Here is a 17,778-nt window from a genome sequence, read left to right on the forward strand (position 1 = left end):
CTTCCTCCCAGGGATCTCTGGAACAGGCCTCCTCTTCTCATGGCGTTCTGGCAAAATAGTTCCCAGGGTTCATGACGACCGATTTATAGGTCCGGGACATACCAACTGAAGGAAGCGGGAGGGGGGAAGTGAAGCCATGCGTTGCTGTGTTTATTCAAGTAAAACTATGGATTTATAATTTACTTTGGTTGTAGGAAGTGTTGTTCGTCCTAAATTCTGGTTCATGTGTTTTCACTTTTACACAATTATTGTTGAACTTATTTATTCATTCTGATGTTCTTTTACCTTTTCATTGGAAATAGTTGGCAAACAGGGAGAGTAGAATAATTCACATTCACATTCTTTACTTTACTTAAAGTGTGTGTGTGTATATATATATATATATACAATTAAATGGATTACAATGTTTTAAGGACATTCCCACTCTGAAATCTAATAATGTTCATTACAGCACTATATATATAAATATATAATATTACATATATATAATGTTATATATATTATATATACATCTCCTCTATACATCTCCTTTGGGGTAACGTCAAACATTTCAGGTCTTAAATGAGGTAGAAACAGACAAGTAATGTGTGTTTTTATTAAGAATACACTGAGTATTTGTTGTGATATCAGACCCCTTCACCGAGGCGGCATCCCCTCCTCTCTACACCCGCTGCATAGTAAACCACCTCGAGCTTATGGCACATGATCATCCAGTATTATAGGATGTAACGCCAGCACTACATTTGGTGAAGCGGTGTCAAAACGGCACGTTTCGCACAGAAAAATAAATACTAATGTTTTTGAACATCCACGAACAATACAATACAGAGAGGACATTTCAGAGGTATGAGTTTGTTTTCTTTTCCATATTTCTCCGTTAAGGCGTGGAATAACGAGGCCACGGACACACACGCACGCAAAGCACTGCAACATCAGGACGAGTGACTGAGGCTTCTGTAAATGGTTATCCGGTTGTTTTCTAGAAATGTATATTTTCTAAGCTGACAAACACAAAAACACCGTCTTTGGTCACATATTAAATATTCTGCTGAGACAGCGAGCAGCACAACACACACACACACACACTGCAGAGTCACACAGATCCACGTTATGATTACAATGAGACAGGACTGACAAAAAACTCATGTCTTATATATCATTACATGTTTAAAATCCATATACTATATTGAATATTTACTGTATATCACCTTTTCCCTTACATATAAAGGCGCTTTAGAATAAACTGTACAGAATACAACTTCTCCTTTTCTTATTATTATATAGCTCTCCGCAATATAGATATTCTAATCTACAGCATTCATTTGTTAAATACCAATTCTTTAAATATGATTTTTCTTTTACAAGTGAGCATTCATCCAAAATTAAATAAAAAAAATAAACCTTTCGTCTTCAAAATACAGCATGAGGAAGGTATTGCTGATAAAGTGTACATTCAACCTGCAGAGTGTGTAGCCAGAGGAACAGACAGAGGACAAGAAGGTTATATTCAACACTGAGAAGATGAAAGAAGAGACCCACAGAGGGAGGGAGGGGAGAGTGTTGTACTTTTAGGAGAAAAACAAAAATGGCTTTTTACGATCCGGTCCTACAGCCGGGATAGAAAACGAGTCGACGGCTGAGAGAGCAGAAGATGCTTCTCCTCCCTTTGAGACCTTCGGCCAATCAAATCCCTCGTGACGTGTTCGCAGCCTCCCTGTTATCCGGACCCTGCGGGTATTTTTGCGTGGCATTTGGCGCCCGTCGGTCCCCCTCAGACGTGGGACTCGTCCAGGTCCAGGTCGACCGGGGAGAAGGGCAGGGGCCGCCGGCGGGGGGAGGGGTGGGCCAGCAGCGGGGTGAGGAGGGGGTTCTCCGTGCCCTCGTCCTCGCTGAGCTGCAGCAGCGAGCCGCTGCGCGGCAGCAGCCGCGCGGTGTCTTCGTCCCCGGGGCTCTCTCGGATCCGGGCCGGCGGCAGCGCCGGCAGGAGAAGCGGCGGCAGAGGCGGAGGCAGAGGCGGGCCGGGGGCCGGCGCCGTGCCCAGCACCGGGAGCGGCGGAGGGACAGGAGAGGAGGTGCGGGACAGCGGGAGAGGGGAGCAGTTGCGGGAGAGGCGCAGCGGGGAGCAGGTTCGGGATGGGGGCGTCGGGGTGGAGGGGCGGGAGAGGGAGGGGGGAGGGGAGAGGCTGCTGCGGAGGCCCCACTGCTCCCGCCTGTCCTTGCTGCTGCTGCTCGGAACCTGGGGGGATACACGCGTCACCATGTAATAGAGAGGACTTTTGTAATGCCCCCCCCGCCCCATCCCGTCTCTGCTGGTCCTACCTGAGCCTTAGCAGGGCTGTGCAAGTCGGCAATCACCGTCGCCAAGGAGACGGGGGGCACTCCGAGGCTCGGGGCAACACCGGGCCTCCTGCCCTCGGCCGGAGGGTTCAACGCGCTGGGAGTCTGCGGCCCTTGAGTCTCTGTAAAGGTCACTGACCTCTTCTGGTCTCCGAGCGCTGTGGGCACACATGCGAGCGCACGTGGTCAGAGCAAGAGAAAACAGCAGCAGCCAACAACACAGGGAGGGATGGAACAGAGAGGGGGGGGGAGGCAGGGGACCGGGGGGGGATGCAAGACAGACATGCAGAGCGCCCTATTGGGTGAGGTTGCAGATTTACAGATGTTGTTATTATAAAGTGGGCGGGGCCGTTGCAGGGCGGAGAGGGGAAGGGGTTAAGGGTTTGTGTCTCACCTTCACAGTCCAACAATGTGTCTTTATTTTTCGAAAACACAAGGCGTGAGACAGAGCAGAGTGAGAAGAGTCAGTGCGGTGGCCACATCGGAACACAGACGGGAGGTTTGCGGGGTGTGGGGGGGGGGGGGGCAGTTCACGTCAAACACCTTATCTGTAGCACACATTATAATTTAAAATTCTACACCAAAATATCCAGTCAGTACACACACACACACACACACACACACACATTGACACACACACACGTAAAGGCTCGAGTGCTGTTACCCAGCGGCTTGTTCTTGGGCTGCATGCTCCTGGACAGCCTCGCTCCGGACCGACTCCGGGGTTCGCCCTTCGGGATGGACAGCAGGGGGCGCCGCAGCTGCAGGGCAATAAAGGGCAATACAAACTCTTATTTACTCATTAGATTTACAGATAAAAATTTTTACACGGATATATTTTAAGGTTGGAACTTGATTCCATTCATTTAAATGTCATAGTCAATTTGAATCTCCCCTTCTTTTTTACATTTTATTGCCGTTGTTGTTGCAGCTGAAATCATATTTCAATCAATAATTCTTCCCGTTTTCCTTTTAGGGGGATATAAATGCATCATTTAATTAAAAATGAAAGATCAAGTTAATGTCCACACCTGTCTGAGGCCTCTCTTCCTTCCTAGAGGAGGCTGGAGCAGAAGGTTCTGCTGGCCCGGTTCACTCTGCACACTGGCCACCCTGGTACACACAATCAGACACACACACACACACACACACACACGGAAGAGACACATAAATACATCGACGTGAAGAAACCAAAAGGCCACCGCATCCCAAGCTGAGCTCGTTTACGACCGCGGCAAGATGTCACTGCTGCTCCATCTACTCAGACCACGACACACACCATAAGTTACGAGACGCCCAATCACAGGACAGAAAGATAAACAGTGCCGCCATGATCCATACACTGACAACACAACAAGGGATAGTCGGGGCTGGAGTAGCAACGCTCATAAATATAAAAAACAAAAAACAGTACAAAAACATTTTGGATCAGATTTTAAAGTTCTCAAAAGCAAAATTGGACAAAACGGGACAAAGAAAACAAGCGTGTGCTTATGTTGTAGTTGCCACCCCAGATCCCTCTTGCCCCTACAGATTGGTATCCGGAGTAGGACGCCCAATTTGATCAGCGAGAAGCCTGATAGACACGGAAACAGTATGAGACACCATGGCACCGATGGGAGAGAGGCGGACTTTAGTGATGGCACAGCAGCTGTAAAGACCCACAGAGAACAGAGATGGAACAGAGGCTCCCTGGCCCCCGGGGGCCCTCTTAGTCGGTTTTTAAGGGGGTAGGGGCCTGGTTAAGACAGCACAGCAGATGAGCCGAGAGGATGAGGGTCAGAGTGGAGCTCAAAAGGAAGATGGGGAGGGGACACAGAGACACTGGACCCACACACAGAGAGATAGAGACAGGTAAGTGGAGGGTGAGGGGAGGTGTGGGCGGGGCCAAGGCGATTTGATTGGATGTGGATGAGTGATCAACGGCGAGGCGGCCAGTCGAAGGGCGCACGTCCCGAGGCGATGCCCCTCCCACACTGGCGGACAGACGCAAGGACGCACCAACGGGACAGACACAGAGGGGGGGGGGGCACTGTACCTAGAGAGGTTACCCGCCTCCAGAAGGCCCTGGGACTCATCTAGGACATTGGGTTCACTGTAAAAAGGGAGGAGGCGGAGGGGGAGAGCGGGAGTTTAGGGAGTGTAGTCAAGATCCGTTGCCAAACCCCAGAGGTCCCTGAGCCCGGGCGGGGGGGGGGAGGGGAGGGGAGGAGGGGGGGGCAGACTACGACATTCTTACCAAGATACAGAGTCTTCGCTACACTTTACAATTCTGCTGTGAGACTGTGGAACAAAAACAGAGATATACACGGAAAAGAATGGCTGAGGCGTGTGGGATGTGACCGCTCGGCCCTTCTCATTCATATTTTATAAATCAGCCGAGATCTGAATCGGACAGATGCGCGTACGGTGAATACGGGGGGGGGGGAAAGCACACTCGAGTGTTCACGCAGTTCGAATATCTCGGCGCGCGCGCGTCGTTCTACGTCACCTGTGGCTGGGCGGCAGGGTGGCGCGCGGGACCTCGGGCTGCGAGGCCGCGGAGCCGGTGGCGTGGCTGGAGAAACGCCGCTGCGCTAAACTGCGAGGCAGAAAGGCTTCGTGCTCGCTCACCACGCTGGGAACGCTCACCGAGTCGTCTGGGAAACGGGGAGACGGCAGAATGCGGTGAGTTCGGTTCAACTTCCTACCCGACATCCCCCCCCCCCCCCCCCCACCCCGAAAGAATAAACGAGAAGGCCTCTGACTCTCTTCGTCGTCCTCGTCGGTGCGGCTCAGCGTGTCCTGGGAGGGTTGGCGTGACGGCTGGCTGTCCTGCTCCCACACCGTGCCGGTGCCCGTGTTGGAGCGCGACATCGTGGCCAAACTGAGGCGATACGCCGACGTGGAGGTGCCCACCGTGCTGATGGACGTCTTGCCCTGGTAAGCTGTCGGACGCACGGGCAGAAAGGCCGAGTCGGCAATTTTCGAGAAATCGGTTTAAGATGACGAAATACACAGATTTTGATAACGGCGGGTGTATTTTTGTTGTCGTTTGCCGTCGGTGTCTGACCGGAGCCGCTGTGCACCGCCTCCTTGAGGATCTTGAGTTCGTTGTTGAACTCGGCAAACAGGGAGCTCTTGCAGAGAGGCCTCGGGATGAAGCGCCGCTCCAGCTGGTCGGCGATGTGGTGACGCGCCGTGATCTCCTCCTGGGAGTCGGCGGGCTGCGTCAACAACTAGGGGGGGGGGGGGGGGGGGGGACACACACACACGGATGCACGCGGAACCGGTGAGGAAGACGAGCAGCCGGAATGAAAAGATGCACCGAACAGAAAGAAAGGCCCCCAAACCTTGCACTGAATGAAGGGCCTCAGCAGGACGAAGATGGGAATGCGGGTTCGCACGATGAAGTCGATGAAGTCCCAGAAGGCCAAGCCGCCCACTTTCCTCTGCGCCATCTCCTTCACCTGCAAATTCAGCCGGTACCACTGGTTTCCCAACGTGCGCTCAAAGCAAACCAGCACCACCTTCAGCGCTGCGGAGGGGAGAAGGGGATGAGAAGGGGCCGAGCGCCGGCCCCGGAATGCTGCCGCCTTGCGTTCGTACCCAGGTAGGCGACCTGGCTGGTGGACTCCGCTAGTCCCTCTCTGCGCAGGTCCTTCCCCGGGTCGCCCGGCGTGGAGCAGTGAGCCGGGGAGGCGTCCAGCATGAAGTTCTTTGTGCGGGAGGTGGAGATGATCCGGGGCGGCAGCAGGATATTGATGACCGTCTGGAGGAGCAGGAAGATCTCCGGCGGCTCCAGGTGGGGGCTATCTGCAAAGGGGGTAGGGGAGTGGTGTTTTAATTCGACGTCACCGGGAAGGCACGGACCCCGAGCCGCCCGGAACAACCAATCGGATTGCACCTTTGCTTCCGGAGCCCACGGTGAGCACGAAGGGAATGAGCAGGTTGAGCAGCATCCCCTCGCGCCTCTCCTGATTGGTGAAAGGCGAGATCACATGGCTGAGAGGGAAGTCCTCCTTCAAGGCCTGGGGACGGGAAACAAAAAGATCGGGACGATTAACGGACGTCCGGCGGGGAGAGAGCCGGGGCGGGCGGAGCGGACGCCGACCTGGATCTGCAGGGCCACCAGTCGCACCACCGCGGTGCTGAAGGGCAGCGGAGGGGAGAGGTAGGGGCTGAGGTGGAGGAGAGGAAGCCCGTCCGCCACGCTGGAGGGACCGACCACGCCCATCACCTGGAAAAACACAGTCTTTAAAAAAAATAAAAAACATCGCACGGAACGACCCAGGTCGGTCGCGCGGCGTTCCCGTACCAGGTTGACGCAGACGTTGATGAGCGAGCGCAGGTGCGGGAGGAAGGAGATGATGGGCTGCCGCTGCAGGGTCAGGCAGATGCCCTCGATGAGGCTGCTGGCGGCCTCCCACTCCACCTGTCTCCTGGAGAACACCCACCCATACAACACCACCCCGCACCCGAATAAAGCATATTTTTTATGAATTTAAAAATAGATAGAAAGCACAGAGGCCAGGTTCAAGTCAGGCGACGGGATGAACGCGAGGCGTGACTCGAGTGTGGCCGGATATTCAATGTAAAGCAGAGATAAAAGACCATGAGCATGAGACACTTACCCCTCCGCTAACACTCTCCCCCCTATAACCATCACCTCAATGACGGTGGTGACGGCCACACGGACAACAGGTGATGCAAAGCCCACAAACACTGCAGCGACAGACCCGGTGTGACGCACACATCTGGGACCGGTGATCCCTCGGAGCCGCCGTGCTCAGGCCGACGTCACGAAGGAGGACGACATTAAGTTATCGATCGGCAAAATCGAGAAGCGGCTATAGATCCGTGTTCAGTCTGCGGCCTCAAAGACCTTTTTATTTCATTTCCTGCCCATTTGTTTGAGTGTGAATTCAATTTGTTTCAATTAAATTCAATCTTTTCTCTTGCAATTCGAGCTGCTTTTTGTGTATGTCGTGCAAAACAAATACAGTTTAATACTATTATTATTCACGATTAAATATTATATACTGGATTGGATATTACCGTAAGGATCATGTGACAATAATCAGTGACTATTTAATTTAATGCATTTTCTTAGACATGGTTGCTAAACATGCAACAATGCCGTATCAGGAGTATCAGCATCTCTGAATTAGAAGACATGTCGATTACATTGTTGTTTATTTGTGTTAATTGTGTCACTTTTCCCACATGGAGAGGTAAACGGATCAGAAATATATTTTATTAACTGCATATGCGTCTAAAATCAAAATCTTCACCTCGTGGCACTCGACTGGACTCGGGCTCCGAGGGGGACACTTCCTGGGATCCATTCTCTGTACACATGAACTCCTCTCGTGCACGCACGGCCCCCACAAGTATCCGCATGACAACACGCCACAGCAGCACTGACGGCACAGCACCCACGGAGGCAGCCTGACAGAGGACAGTGCCAAGAAAGCCGCCCATCTACTCGTACACACCACGGCAACGACACACCCACGGGACGAGGCGGAGAAAGAAGAGGGATCGTATTCAACAGACCTGGTGCATAATGCCTGTGGGCGAGCGCACCTGAGCGTAGGCATCTTGTGGATCTTGTTGAACATGCGGTCCAGCCTCTTGAGGATGAGGATGAGGGCGGGGCGCACGGCCTCGGACGACCAGTCGGTGATGGGCAGCATCTCCATGATGTAGCGCCGCAGCCCTCGGCTCTCCATGGTCAGCGTGTCGTAGGGCGCCAGCTTCAGCAGGGCGTGGGCGATCTCCGCCAGCCTGGGGGGGGCGGGCGCACACACAGATACATTTTCAGATCGAATAAAATGAGTACCTTGCAGCACCAGCCATATTTTGAGACTCAATCATAAAAGCACAGGGCCCATTGGACCTGGCTGTGTCTGATGCCTCCTGCCACGGCCCTGCTGATGTGCCCCGCCCACCCCTCCTCTCTACCTCCATCTGACTGATGGATTGTAGAGGTCTGGATATTCATGTGTTTATGGAACAATGTTTCCTTCTGGTCACATGACGTCTATTGTTCCGTCCATCCTGGAGAGGGATCCTCCTCTGTTGCTCTCCTGAAGGTTTCTTCACTTTCTTTCCCTGCGAAAGTTTTTTTTTCGGTTTCTTGGGAGTTCTTCCTGATCCGTGAGGTCAAAGGTCAGGGATGCTCTCTGTGATATCGGGCTTTACGAAATGAATTGAATGAATCGGACCCGTCGTCCGAGAGTAAACCTCATCACCTCATGTGGGACTTGATGTCCAGCAGCTCCAGCGCCGTGACCCGCGGCTCGCCGGCGACGTTCTGCAGGATTTTGAGTCGCGGGCCGCAATGTTTGTAAAACTCGGTGCAAATGTTTAACAGCGACTCGCGGGGACGGCGGAACTCCTCCCTGGCGATGCGCTCGTCTAGCTCCTCCCTCGGCATGCCCTGGCCTTCCTCCAACAGGTGGAGGTTGTCCCTGAGCACATGGATACAAACGGGGGCCGGGTCAGACCCCAGAACTGTACACATCTATCCTGGGACTGTGATCGAGTCATTCAAAGTGATAGTCCCGACCTGGTGTTGACCCCTCCTGACATGGCGTGGTTAGCTGTGGTGCCTCCCTTGTGGCCCTGATCACAGCGGGACATCTGGGGGGCCGTCATGGGCCTGTGGGTAAAGTTATGAGGATTGTGACATGACATCCGTGTGCAGACATGAAACGGGCACTCAGACTTGTTTTTTTGGGGGGGGGGGGTCGGACCTTGTGAGGGTCTCCGAGCTGTACAGGAGGGCCTGCAGGGACGTGGCGAGAGCAGCGATGGCTGCGATCTCGTCCCGGGCGGCCGAGGCCGACTCCATCGTCACTGTGTTGATCTTCAGCTTCCGGAGGTGGCAGGGGACCACGGCCTCCAGCACCATCAGCATCTGGAGACTGGAGAGATGCACGCAGGCCCGTTAAGAGGACAGAAAGCGGCCGCTGTGGAAAAGAAGAAGAGAGGATGAAAAAGAGGAGTCGGTCTTCGATATGCGTCCCGTACCTCCTGAAGGATTCGGGGGCGTAGGCGATCACGGTGACGCACAGCTTGATGGAATCGCTGACGGAGAAGGTCAAGTCCTCGTTACCGTAACAAAAATCTGCGCCGAAAAAAATAAAATAAAGTACGGTGTCAGCGCGAGCTTTCCAGGCGCGATGAAGGCCTCCTCAGCGGGTGCGTGAAAGGGACAGTGTTACCGAGAGAGCGTAGAGGTTTCTCCACCTTCACAAGCTCCAGAGCGTCCAGAGCGTCCTCGGTCTCACCCTCCAGAGAGACCAGCAGGTCAAACAGACACTGAGCGGACACTCCTTTAGAAAGACCAGTACTGGTGCTGGTCTGGGAATGAAGACAGGGGAAATTAAAAAAACAAAGCCGTGCGTGTGTGAAGTGTCCCATTTATTTGAATATATATTATGTGCATGTGTGTGTGTGTGTCGTACTGTGAACTCCAGCAGCGGAGCCACACTGGCAAACAGCTGCAGGACGAAGGGCTTGCGGTGGAGGATGTAGAACTGCCGGCAGCAGAACTCGATGCCCTGCCTCAGAAGGGGGTCGCTCTCATAGTCGGCGTAGACCTGTCACAACGTGGGGTTTTGTTTGCTTTTTTGTGCGTGTGTGTGTGTGTGTGTGTGTGGGGGGTCGTACACAACTATCCGTACCTGCAGCATGGTCGGCAGGATCCACTGGTACCCGCTCAGGGAGAAGAGGTGGTTGAAGTGCACGGCGGTGTTGATGGCGGTGGCGGTGTACTGCCTGAGGAGGGCGCTGTCCTCCGGGTGCAGCAGCAGAGCCCCGTTGAAGACGTTGAGGAACAGCATCATCTCGTCGCCCCAGGGGTACTCGCTGGGCATGCCCAGGAACATCTCCTCCAGCAGCTTGATCCACAGCACCTTGTGGAGGGTGTCCAGCCCAAACAGCTCCTTGCCTGGGGAGCGGCGGGGACGGAGGGGATAGCAGTTTAAAAAAAAGAAGAGAATATATATATACACAATCCCAGGGTTTGGACTCTGCCTCACCTTGCGGCTCGTTGACCAGCGAGAACTCTGCGTCGATGGCGGTTCGTGGGAAGGACGGCAGGCGGAGGAGGTCTTCCTGCAGCAGGGACACGTGGGATTGCTTGTGCACAGCCGGCATGTTTTGAGTGAGGGAGATGAGGAAGAGGACCCGACCGACTTCCTCCAGCTTACGGGAAAACACCTGGAAGGAGGAGCAGAGATGGAAAGAGGAGCAGAGGGAGAAGGAAGTAACCACGTTTTCACAAAGTCATTTCTACACAGTGTCGATTTAAGGCCGACTCATTTCAGACCTGTTTCTGGATAAGCTCCTGTCCTTTCTCAGGCAGCATGTGGACCAGGTTGAGCTGAGGAGAGACTGATCGCCGGAAGGGGTAGATGTCTCTGACATATGTCTGGAGGAGATAAATAGCAATGTTGTTTTGGAAATTAGAAAGAAAATGCTCAAATATTGCCTCGAAAAACCAGAAGAGCGAGTTTAGCCGAGCTAGTAATCCACGTCTTCTACCACTAGCTACGCCGAGAAACAGCTCGTGTGCTGCAGTACCTTGCTGTAATGGATGAGGTTCCATCGTTTGTCCATGAGGAAGTAGTGTGCCGATCTGGCTTCGGGAATGTTGAAGAACTCGAGGCACTCCTGGTTTGAGGGGAGGAAAAAAATAAAATAACGTTTGACAATAAAAACGTGAGAAAAGCTCATAAAATACAGAGTTAAACATCAAACCGGAGCGTACACATTGACACGACACGTCCAACGAGCTCAAATTGCTGCATTAAGGTAGCGCACCTTGAGGAGGGCTTCAAACTGAGTGTCTTCATGGACTGGAAGCTGTGTTGGGATATCACATTCGTTCTGCCCGTGCACCACCAGCGTTTTGGTTCCTGCATCCACAACGCAGAGAAAATATGAAACATATATATTTAAAGGACCCATATTATGCCCATTTTTCCACAAGTTGATATGGTTCCTTGGGGTCTTAATGAAATGTTTGTAACATATTTTGGTCAAAATACCACAAGAATCATTTCAAACAGCACCCTTTTTACCCTGTCAAAAACACCTCCCCACAGATTAACCTGTTTTGAGTGCCTGTTCCTTGAAATGCTAATGAGCCAGCTGCCAGCTCCCCCCTCCCCTCCCCCCTCCTCCACGACATGCGCTCGCCGAGCTGCTGCCTGCCCAGCTCGCCATTACCTTTGTAGAAATATGGCTACTGCAGATGAAGATAGCATCGTGCAACCATATCGTTTGGAACCAGAGTCAGACCCTGAACAAGAAGAGGCTCCCGAACTAGTTCGACAAGTTAGGGCTCAACAGGACGTTTCTGAATGGTAAGTTAACTTTGTCACTTCTACATTTTTTGTTTGTTTGTACATTGTAACTAAGGTCACCGAACCGTCTTTAAACTGGGTGGGTCGACTGGTGGTGGGGGCGGTCCAAGGCCATGTAGCCAGACTCCCTACATGGGCGTGCTTCAAAATCTACGTAGACGTTGGTGGTGATCCCATTGGACGCACTCAAGCATCTCGTTTCTGACAGAGGAACCACAACAAGCCGCGTGGTTTTTTTCCCCCAGCGTTTTTGTGTTGGGAGACATGCCAGATACCCAAATTAACGTATAGAAGCACTAAAAAAGTGGAATTTTCAGAATATGTCCCCTTTAACATATTTTAGGCGTCACCAATCAAAGGAATCTGTAACACCCGGTTCTGTTTCTCCTGTGTTCCGTGTCTCCTGTGTCTCCTCTGTGTCTTCTGTCTTAATTGTTTAATTCCCTGCACCCTGCCCAGCAGAGGATGTTCTTCCTGAGGCAGCTGAGGAAATTCAACCTGCCAGGGAGAATGATGGTACAATTCTACACGGCCATCGTTGAGTCCATCATCTGCTCCTCCATCACCGTCTGGCACCCTGCAGCCACGGCCAAAGACAAGTGCAGGCTGCAGAGCATCATCCGCTCGGCCGAGAGGGTTATCGGCTGCAATCTGCCTTCCCTCCAGGAACATTCTACACCAGTACCATCGAGAGTGTTCTGACAGGTTGCATCACCGTCTGGTACGGGAACTGCACCGCCCTGGAGCGTAGGGCACTACAGAGGTTGCTGCGGTGGCTGATACATCGTTGGAGGTGAGCTTCCTCCATCCTGGACATATACACCAAGCGGTGCGTGGCCAGGGCCAAACGGATGATGAAAGACAATAACCACCCCGGCCACAAACTGTTCACCCTTCTACCGTCAGGCAGGCGATACCGCAGTATCAAGTGCCGCACAAACAGACTGAGGGACAGCTTCTTCAGTCAGGCCATCAGGCTGCTGAACAAGGACTGAGACCTCATTAACACTACACACCAGATCATATTCTGTGAATATCTATGGCCATGGTGTATATTTTATTACATTGTTTATATATATATTGTATGTATATACATATATATATATATATAGTCTCAAAAAGTGTATATTTTATTACATTGTTTTATATATATATATTGTCATGATGTATATTCTATTACATTGTTTTATATATATATTGTTAATACTTTCTTCTTTTTTGTGTGTGGATATTGTATAGTTTATTCTCATTCTTATTCTTTTTTTAGTCTGCTACTGCTGTCGGGTGTTTTGCACATAAGAATTTCACGAACCGATTATACTTGTATAAAAGGGGATGTGACAATAAAAACTTGAAACTTGAAACTTGAGGTCCTGTTCACCTCCAGGTCACTGAAGCGGGCCAGAAAGATTGTCGCTGACCCCTCCCACCCTGGACACTCCCTGTTCGAGTCCCTCCCCTCGGGGAGGAGGCTGCGGTCCATCAGGACAAAGACCTCCCGCCACAACAAAAGTTTTTTCCCGTCGGCAGTCGGGCTCATCAATGGAACCCGGGACTGACTGACTGTCACCCCCAGGACTACCTCCTCTTCTTCCACCTTCCTCTCTCCTCCTTCTTCCCTTCCTCTTCCTCCTACCTCCTCCTCCTCCTTCTTCTTCCCTCCTGAGGCCTCCTCCACACACGTCACTTTAACATGCACTTTAACTTGAGGCCTCCTCACACACATGCCACTTTATTTACATGCACTTTAAACTTAAACACACGCCACGTGTAACATACACTTTTAACTAAAACACACCACTTGAAGCACACACCCAAACACTTTCACATTATTTGTTGTCTTTCTGTCGTGTTGATTGTTGTTTGTTTGTCATGTCCAAATGTTGCACCTTCCGCCAAAAAAAATTCCTCGTTTGTGTAAACATTCCTGGCAATAAAACTGTTTCTGATTCTGATTCTGATTCTGACCTGCCCTCAGCCACTCTTGTCTCGTTACTGTCTGATGTCGTACACCTGTGTTTCCGCCCCTATATATTGTGTCAGTCTTTCCCTTGTCTGCTGTTGGATTGTCGTCTCTAGTTCCGTGTCCTTTTTCCGTCGTCCTGTCCGTGTTCCTGGTTCTGCCTGTTGACCCTGCCTGCCCCGTTTGGACCTTTTTTTTTTTACTGTTTTGCCTCATTAAAGAGTGCTTTTTTTGTTATTCATATTGCGTCCAGCCTGTCACTCTGCGCCTGATCCTCACCCCGTCACAAGAACCCGACAGAATCACCAAGTTCACCTGGCATGGATGCAGTGACCAGCAGCTTGACCTCACACTGCTCCTTCTTCATGGTCTGCTTGAGGTCCTTGAAGAAGAGCCCCTCCACGTAGCCCACCACCTCCCACAGGAAGGTCAGCGTGGCCGAGATGGCGTCCATTCCCCACTCGCACGGAGTGCGCACGAAATACATGATCAGTCCCACCTGGCGGCGGGGGGGGGGAAGAAGATTCAATCAAGAGTTTGGGTGACAAGGAAAAATAAAACGATGAGAAAAGCAAAGATAAACGTCGTATCTGTGGCTTCACCAGGTAGTTGAAGAGGATGTGAGACGTCTGGGCCGGCAGATCCCCGATGTTGAGCAGGAGCTTCCTCAGCATGAACATCAGCTCATCCTGACGTGCCGACACAAAGGGGACGGGTGTTACGCCTTTAGCCTGTGCGCTCGTCCTCATTGACGCACAGGAAGTGTAAGCGTTAAGACACGCCCCCTTCGGGTTTCCCATTCGTCACGTCTGACGCGTTTCTTCTTCCGACGGTCGCCTACCTGTCGATTGCTCACTGTGAGTTTTTCCAGGAAGTGGCGGAGGACCAGGGCCGGATCTTCAATCAGGCAGTTCCACAGGATTTGTTGGGCGACGGCACTCACTGGGAACATACGACGGAAATATCGGCGTCAACAAATACCGTAAACCGGCCTTATAATCGGAGGTGAGCTGCAGTTAGTTTCTATTGTCCCATTTCAAACACAGAATCTGAAGACGGTGCCACCGACCGGCCACTCCGTCCTCTCGGACCTCCCCGTCCTCCATCAGGTGGACTATCGGGAGGACTGCGGCGCAGATGCACGCTGGGAAGACGGCTTGGGGCGGCTGTAGCATGTGGTGGGTGGGAGTGTGTTCCGTCGTGTTCTCTTCATCTGGCAGAGGAATAGAACAACAACAACAAACACACACAAAAACGTGTCAGTGGGAGGAGAAGTTTCCTTTTAATCACGAGCAAACCGAAAAGATTCGATTAAACTTCTCGGGGATTTCGGGGGGGGGGGTTTCCGTACCTTCGGCGCTGGCCAGTGAGCGGACGGACCACACGGAGCCCCGGCGGAAGGAGTAGTTCCTGTGGGAGTTACTGGAGGCGCACGACGGGCTGACGGACAGACGGCGGGACGCCAGGTTCACCACTTCTTCTGCTGGCGGGATCAAAGCCCGACACGACCGGCACGGGGAACACAAACGACACGGCGTCAGAGCGCGGCGGCTCACCCACGGATCGCTCGCTCTCGGCCCGCGGAGGCCCCACCTTCCTCCTCCTGCTCGGGCGGGGGGCTGCACGTGGGCTCGTAGCAGGCCTCCTGGGCCACGGGGATGGCCGTGATGATGCTGGCCTCGCGGCCCAGCCGCCGCTTCTCCTCCTCCTGCTGCAGGTTCTTCAGGATGTGCTCGGCCCGCTGGTGGGAGCGCGACACCGCCCGCGCCGAGAAGGATTTCTGGAAGAGGGGTCGGCACGGGGAGGGGGGGCGTTTGATCGAGCGGTCGAAACACGCAGAAGGTTCAGAGTGAGCGAGTGCACGGGTCAACGGAACACGTGACATTCTTGTCAGGAGCGCGTGTGCACAGCTATTCTATCGGCTCACGGTTTACACCTGAGGAGCGTTTGGTGATGACCAAATAAAATGACCGGACAACACATTAATACAGTGACTCTCCTCCAGCACATCCATCACATGCTCTGAACCATCTCCCGAGCATCATGAACACTGTTGAAGTGATGAATCGGCAAATTGTGACACGGATAAATGGGTTCAGACTGGAATTTGGAGGATTTACTGTACCGTGTGGACAGTAAACGCCTCGCAGCATTCGCACGAGTGCTCGTACACACGCGTATCAAAAATGGGCTGAACGCACGGTATGGAAAAAAAAAACACACACAGCAAAGTCATTCTCGTCCAATGACCATGCAGCAACAGCACGGCACACACGACGTGTCTGAATGTTCCGATGCATGCTGTCATTGTTCTCCTTCTCCTTAGAGAGCTTTTAGGTGTGGCGTGTATCACTGATCAAGATGCAACTATCGGAAATGAAACTGATCCATGATTCCTGATGGCGTCCTACAGCTCCCAATGGGCTAACACCACGTTTCCCCTCCAGTAATGATCTGAGGTAACAAGATGCATCAGCACAAACATCCGGACATAAATACCAACTTACTATGGCATGGACTGACTGAATTAATGTGGAGAACTAAAAACAAAGACAGTCGATAGGTAAATTATAAAACAGGTGCTCGCAGGTCTTCATCAAAGTCTATGAACAGATTTAGATTGTCATGCTTTTTTTAACCAAAAAGAACACGTCCTGAAACATGTATTACAAATATTGTTCTTGAATTAGCAGATGTCTAGCAGTACATAGTGCATCGTGTCTTCTTTTGTGGGCTTAAGCTTTTTACAGGCTATGGGATTGAAAGTCAGTTCACCGAAATTATGAAAGAAACCCACATTTTCTCACTTGTATCTAAACATGCTGATAGTTTTGATTTACTCTGACCACATTTTGAGAAATGTTTATATCTCCAGCCCAATACGAGGTAGTTTGGATTTAATTCGACCTGAACACATCATTTTAATCTTTTTAATGGCGTCCACATTGTGCTAATGGCGGGGATTTGAACAAAACAGAGTTTAAAGTATTAACGAGACATTGCATTATGGCCTGCAATTGAACAGAAAGTCAATCGGGTTCATCTTTTGGAAACGATGGATGTCTTTACACAATTTTCCTTTGGAATTGGTCAAAATCTGGCATGGCTAAAAACTACAGCCGTGACCAAATACTCTGGATAGTCTGGATATCTCAAAAAGCTGGAGAGACTAAATCAGAGCAATCTGCATGGCGACAGGGAAGTGAGGAAACGCGAGTGTTGGGTGAACAGACCCTTGAACTTAAACTAGGTCAGTTTGTCAGTGATGTCACATTCACAGTGGGGTTTACCTCAAAGGTAGCCACGACATTTTCAAAGCGATTAATACTACGGCTACTAAGGAATGTGCATGTTAGGCCACCCGCTTGATTCGGGGGCTCAGACTTACAGACTGGTCTTCATTGATCGTGTCCTGCACGCTGCCCGTGTTCTGGGGCACCCAGGGGGGGTCAAATATGGGCACGCAGGGCATGCCCAGTATCGGAGATGGCAGAGTGAAGTTGATGCTGGGTGGAGGGATCTGAAACAGATGAATACAGTATAAACACAGAGCCCAATAACAGCTTTGTTAGTTTAACCCTCCTGTTACCTTCACATTTACTAACATATTTTACCCTCGGGGTCAATTTGACCCCAGCAATTAAAACCTCTAGAAAATTATTAGAATTAATATTGTTTCCCAAGTTTAAGTGTGAGGTACTTTGTTTGTTTGTTGACTACCTAAATAGCCCTTTAAATATATAAAAAAGTTGATATTTCTTATATGTTTGACAGTGAAAAACAGCCTGGGGTCAAATTGACCCCAAAGAACACCGACATTCAACATTGAATGGGGTCAAATTGACCCTAAAGGTAACAGGAGGGTTAAAGTGGATAACTTGATTTTTTTTTTACTCCCCATTGTGTGTGTTATTATTTGTACCTTAAAGATCTGCTGGGCTCCTTCCTCCATGCGAGGCCACACCTGGTAGCGAAAGCGCCACAGCGTGTAAAACTTCAAGATGGAGTTGATGCGCTGGCAGGCCTCCTGGTGCTGGAACTCCGCCATCATCATCTCGGTCACGGCGTCGGGGACCTTCACCGCACACAGGAGGAACATGGCGGCTGGAGGGGATTTGG

General features: G+C 51.4%; 1 protein-coding gene across 1 annotated transcript in view; it reads right to left on the bottom strand.

Annotated features, from left to right (window-relative positions):
• Positions 1 to 575: 575 nt before the first annotated feature.
• LOC130204392 (protein unc-80 homolog) overlaps positions 576 to 17,778 on the bottom strand; it is a 41,424-nt gene continuing 24,221 nt past the window's right edge. The window contains exons 32-63 of the mRNA XM_056431105.1: positions 17,582 to 17,763; positions 17,048 to 17,179; positions 15,253 to 15,439; positions 15,011 to 15,139; positions 14,729 to 14,872; positions 14,501 to 14,601; positions 14,262 to 14,348; positions 13,975 to 14,158; positions 11,152 to 11,246; positions 10,912 to 11,001; positions 10,658 to 10,759; positions 10,368 to 10,548; positions 10,011 to 10,276; positions 9,792 to 9,926; positions 9,549 to 9,687; positions 9,355 to 9,451; positions 9,078 to 9,248; positions 8,891 to 8,983; positions 8,574 to 8,792; positions 7,906 to 8,106; positions 6,635 to 6,758; positions 6,431 to 6,556; positions 6,224 to 6,347; positions 5,926 to 6,132; positions 5,670 to 5,854; positions 5,390 to 5,555; positions 5,085 to 5,264; positions 4,829 to 4,976; positions 3,369 to 3,450; positions 3,002 to 3,098; positions 2,320 to 2,495; positions 576 to 2,236 (exon numbers count right to left, since the gene is read on the bottom strand). Coding sequence (XP_056287080.1) covers positions 1,772 to 2,236; positions 2,320 to 2,495; positions 3,002 to 3,098; positions 3,369 to 3,450; positions 4,829 to 4,976; positions 5,085 to 5,264; positions 5,390 to 5,555; positions 5,670 to 5,854; positions 5,926 to 6,132; positions 6,224 to 6,347; positions 6,431 to 6,556; positions 6,635 to 6,758; positions 7,906 to 8,106; positions 8,574 to 8,792; positions 8,891 to 8,983; positions 9,078 to 9,248; positions 9,355 to 9,451; positions 9,549 to 9,687; positions 9,792 to 9,926; positions 10,011 to 10,276; positions 10,368 to 10,548; positions 10,658 to 10,759; positions 10,912 to 11,001; positions 11,152 to 11,246; positions 13,975 to 14,158; positions 14,262 to 14,348; positions 14,501 to 14,601; positions 14,729 to 14,872; positions 15,011 to 15,139; positions 15,253 to 15,439; positions 17,048 to 17,179; positions 17,582 to 17,763 — 5,015 coding nt within the window. The 3' untranslated portion in view covers positions 576 to 1,771. The remainder of the gene's footprint in view (positions 2,237 to 2,319; positions 2,496 to 3,001; positions 3,099 to 3,368; positions 3,451 to 4,828; positions 4,977 to 5,084; positions 5,265 to 5,389; positions 5,556 to 5,669; positions 5,855 to 5,925; positions 6,133 to 6,223; positions 6,348 to 6,430; positions 6,557 to 6,634; positions 6,759 to 7,905; positions 8,107 to 8,573; positions 8,793 to 8,890; positions 8,984 to 9,077; positions 9,249 to 9,354; positions 9,452 to 9,548; positions 9,688 to 9,791; positions 9,927 to 10,010; positions 10,277 to 10,367; positions 10,549 to 10,657; positions 10,760 to 10,911; positions 11,002 to 11,151; positions 11,247 to 13,974; positions 14,159 to 14,261; positions 14,349 to 14,500; positions 14,602 to 14,728; positions 14,873 to 15,010; positions 15,140 to 15,252; positions 15,440 to 17,047; positions 17,180 to 17,581; positions 17,764 to 17,778) is intronic.

The sequence above is a fragment of the Pseudoliparis swirei genome, chromosome 14 (genome assembly GCF_029220125.1).
Source record: "Pseudoliparis swirei isolate HS2019 ecotype Mariana Trench chromosome 14, NWPU_hadal_v1, whole genome shotgun sequence".
NCBI lineage: Eukaryota > Metazoa > Chordata > Actinopteri > Perciformes > Liparidae > Pseudoliparis > Pseudoliparis swirei.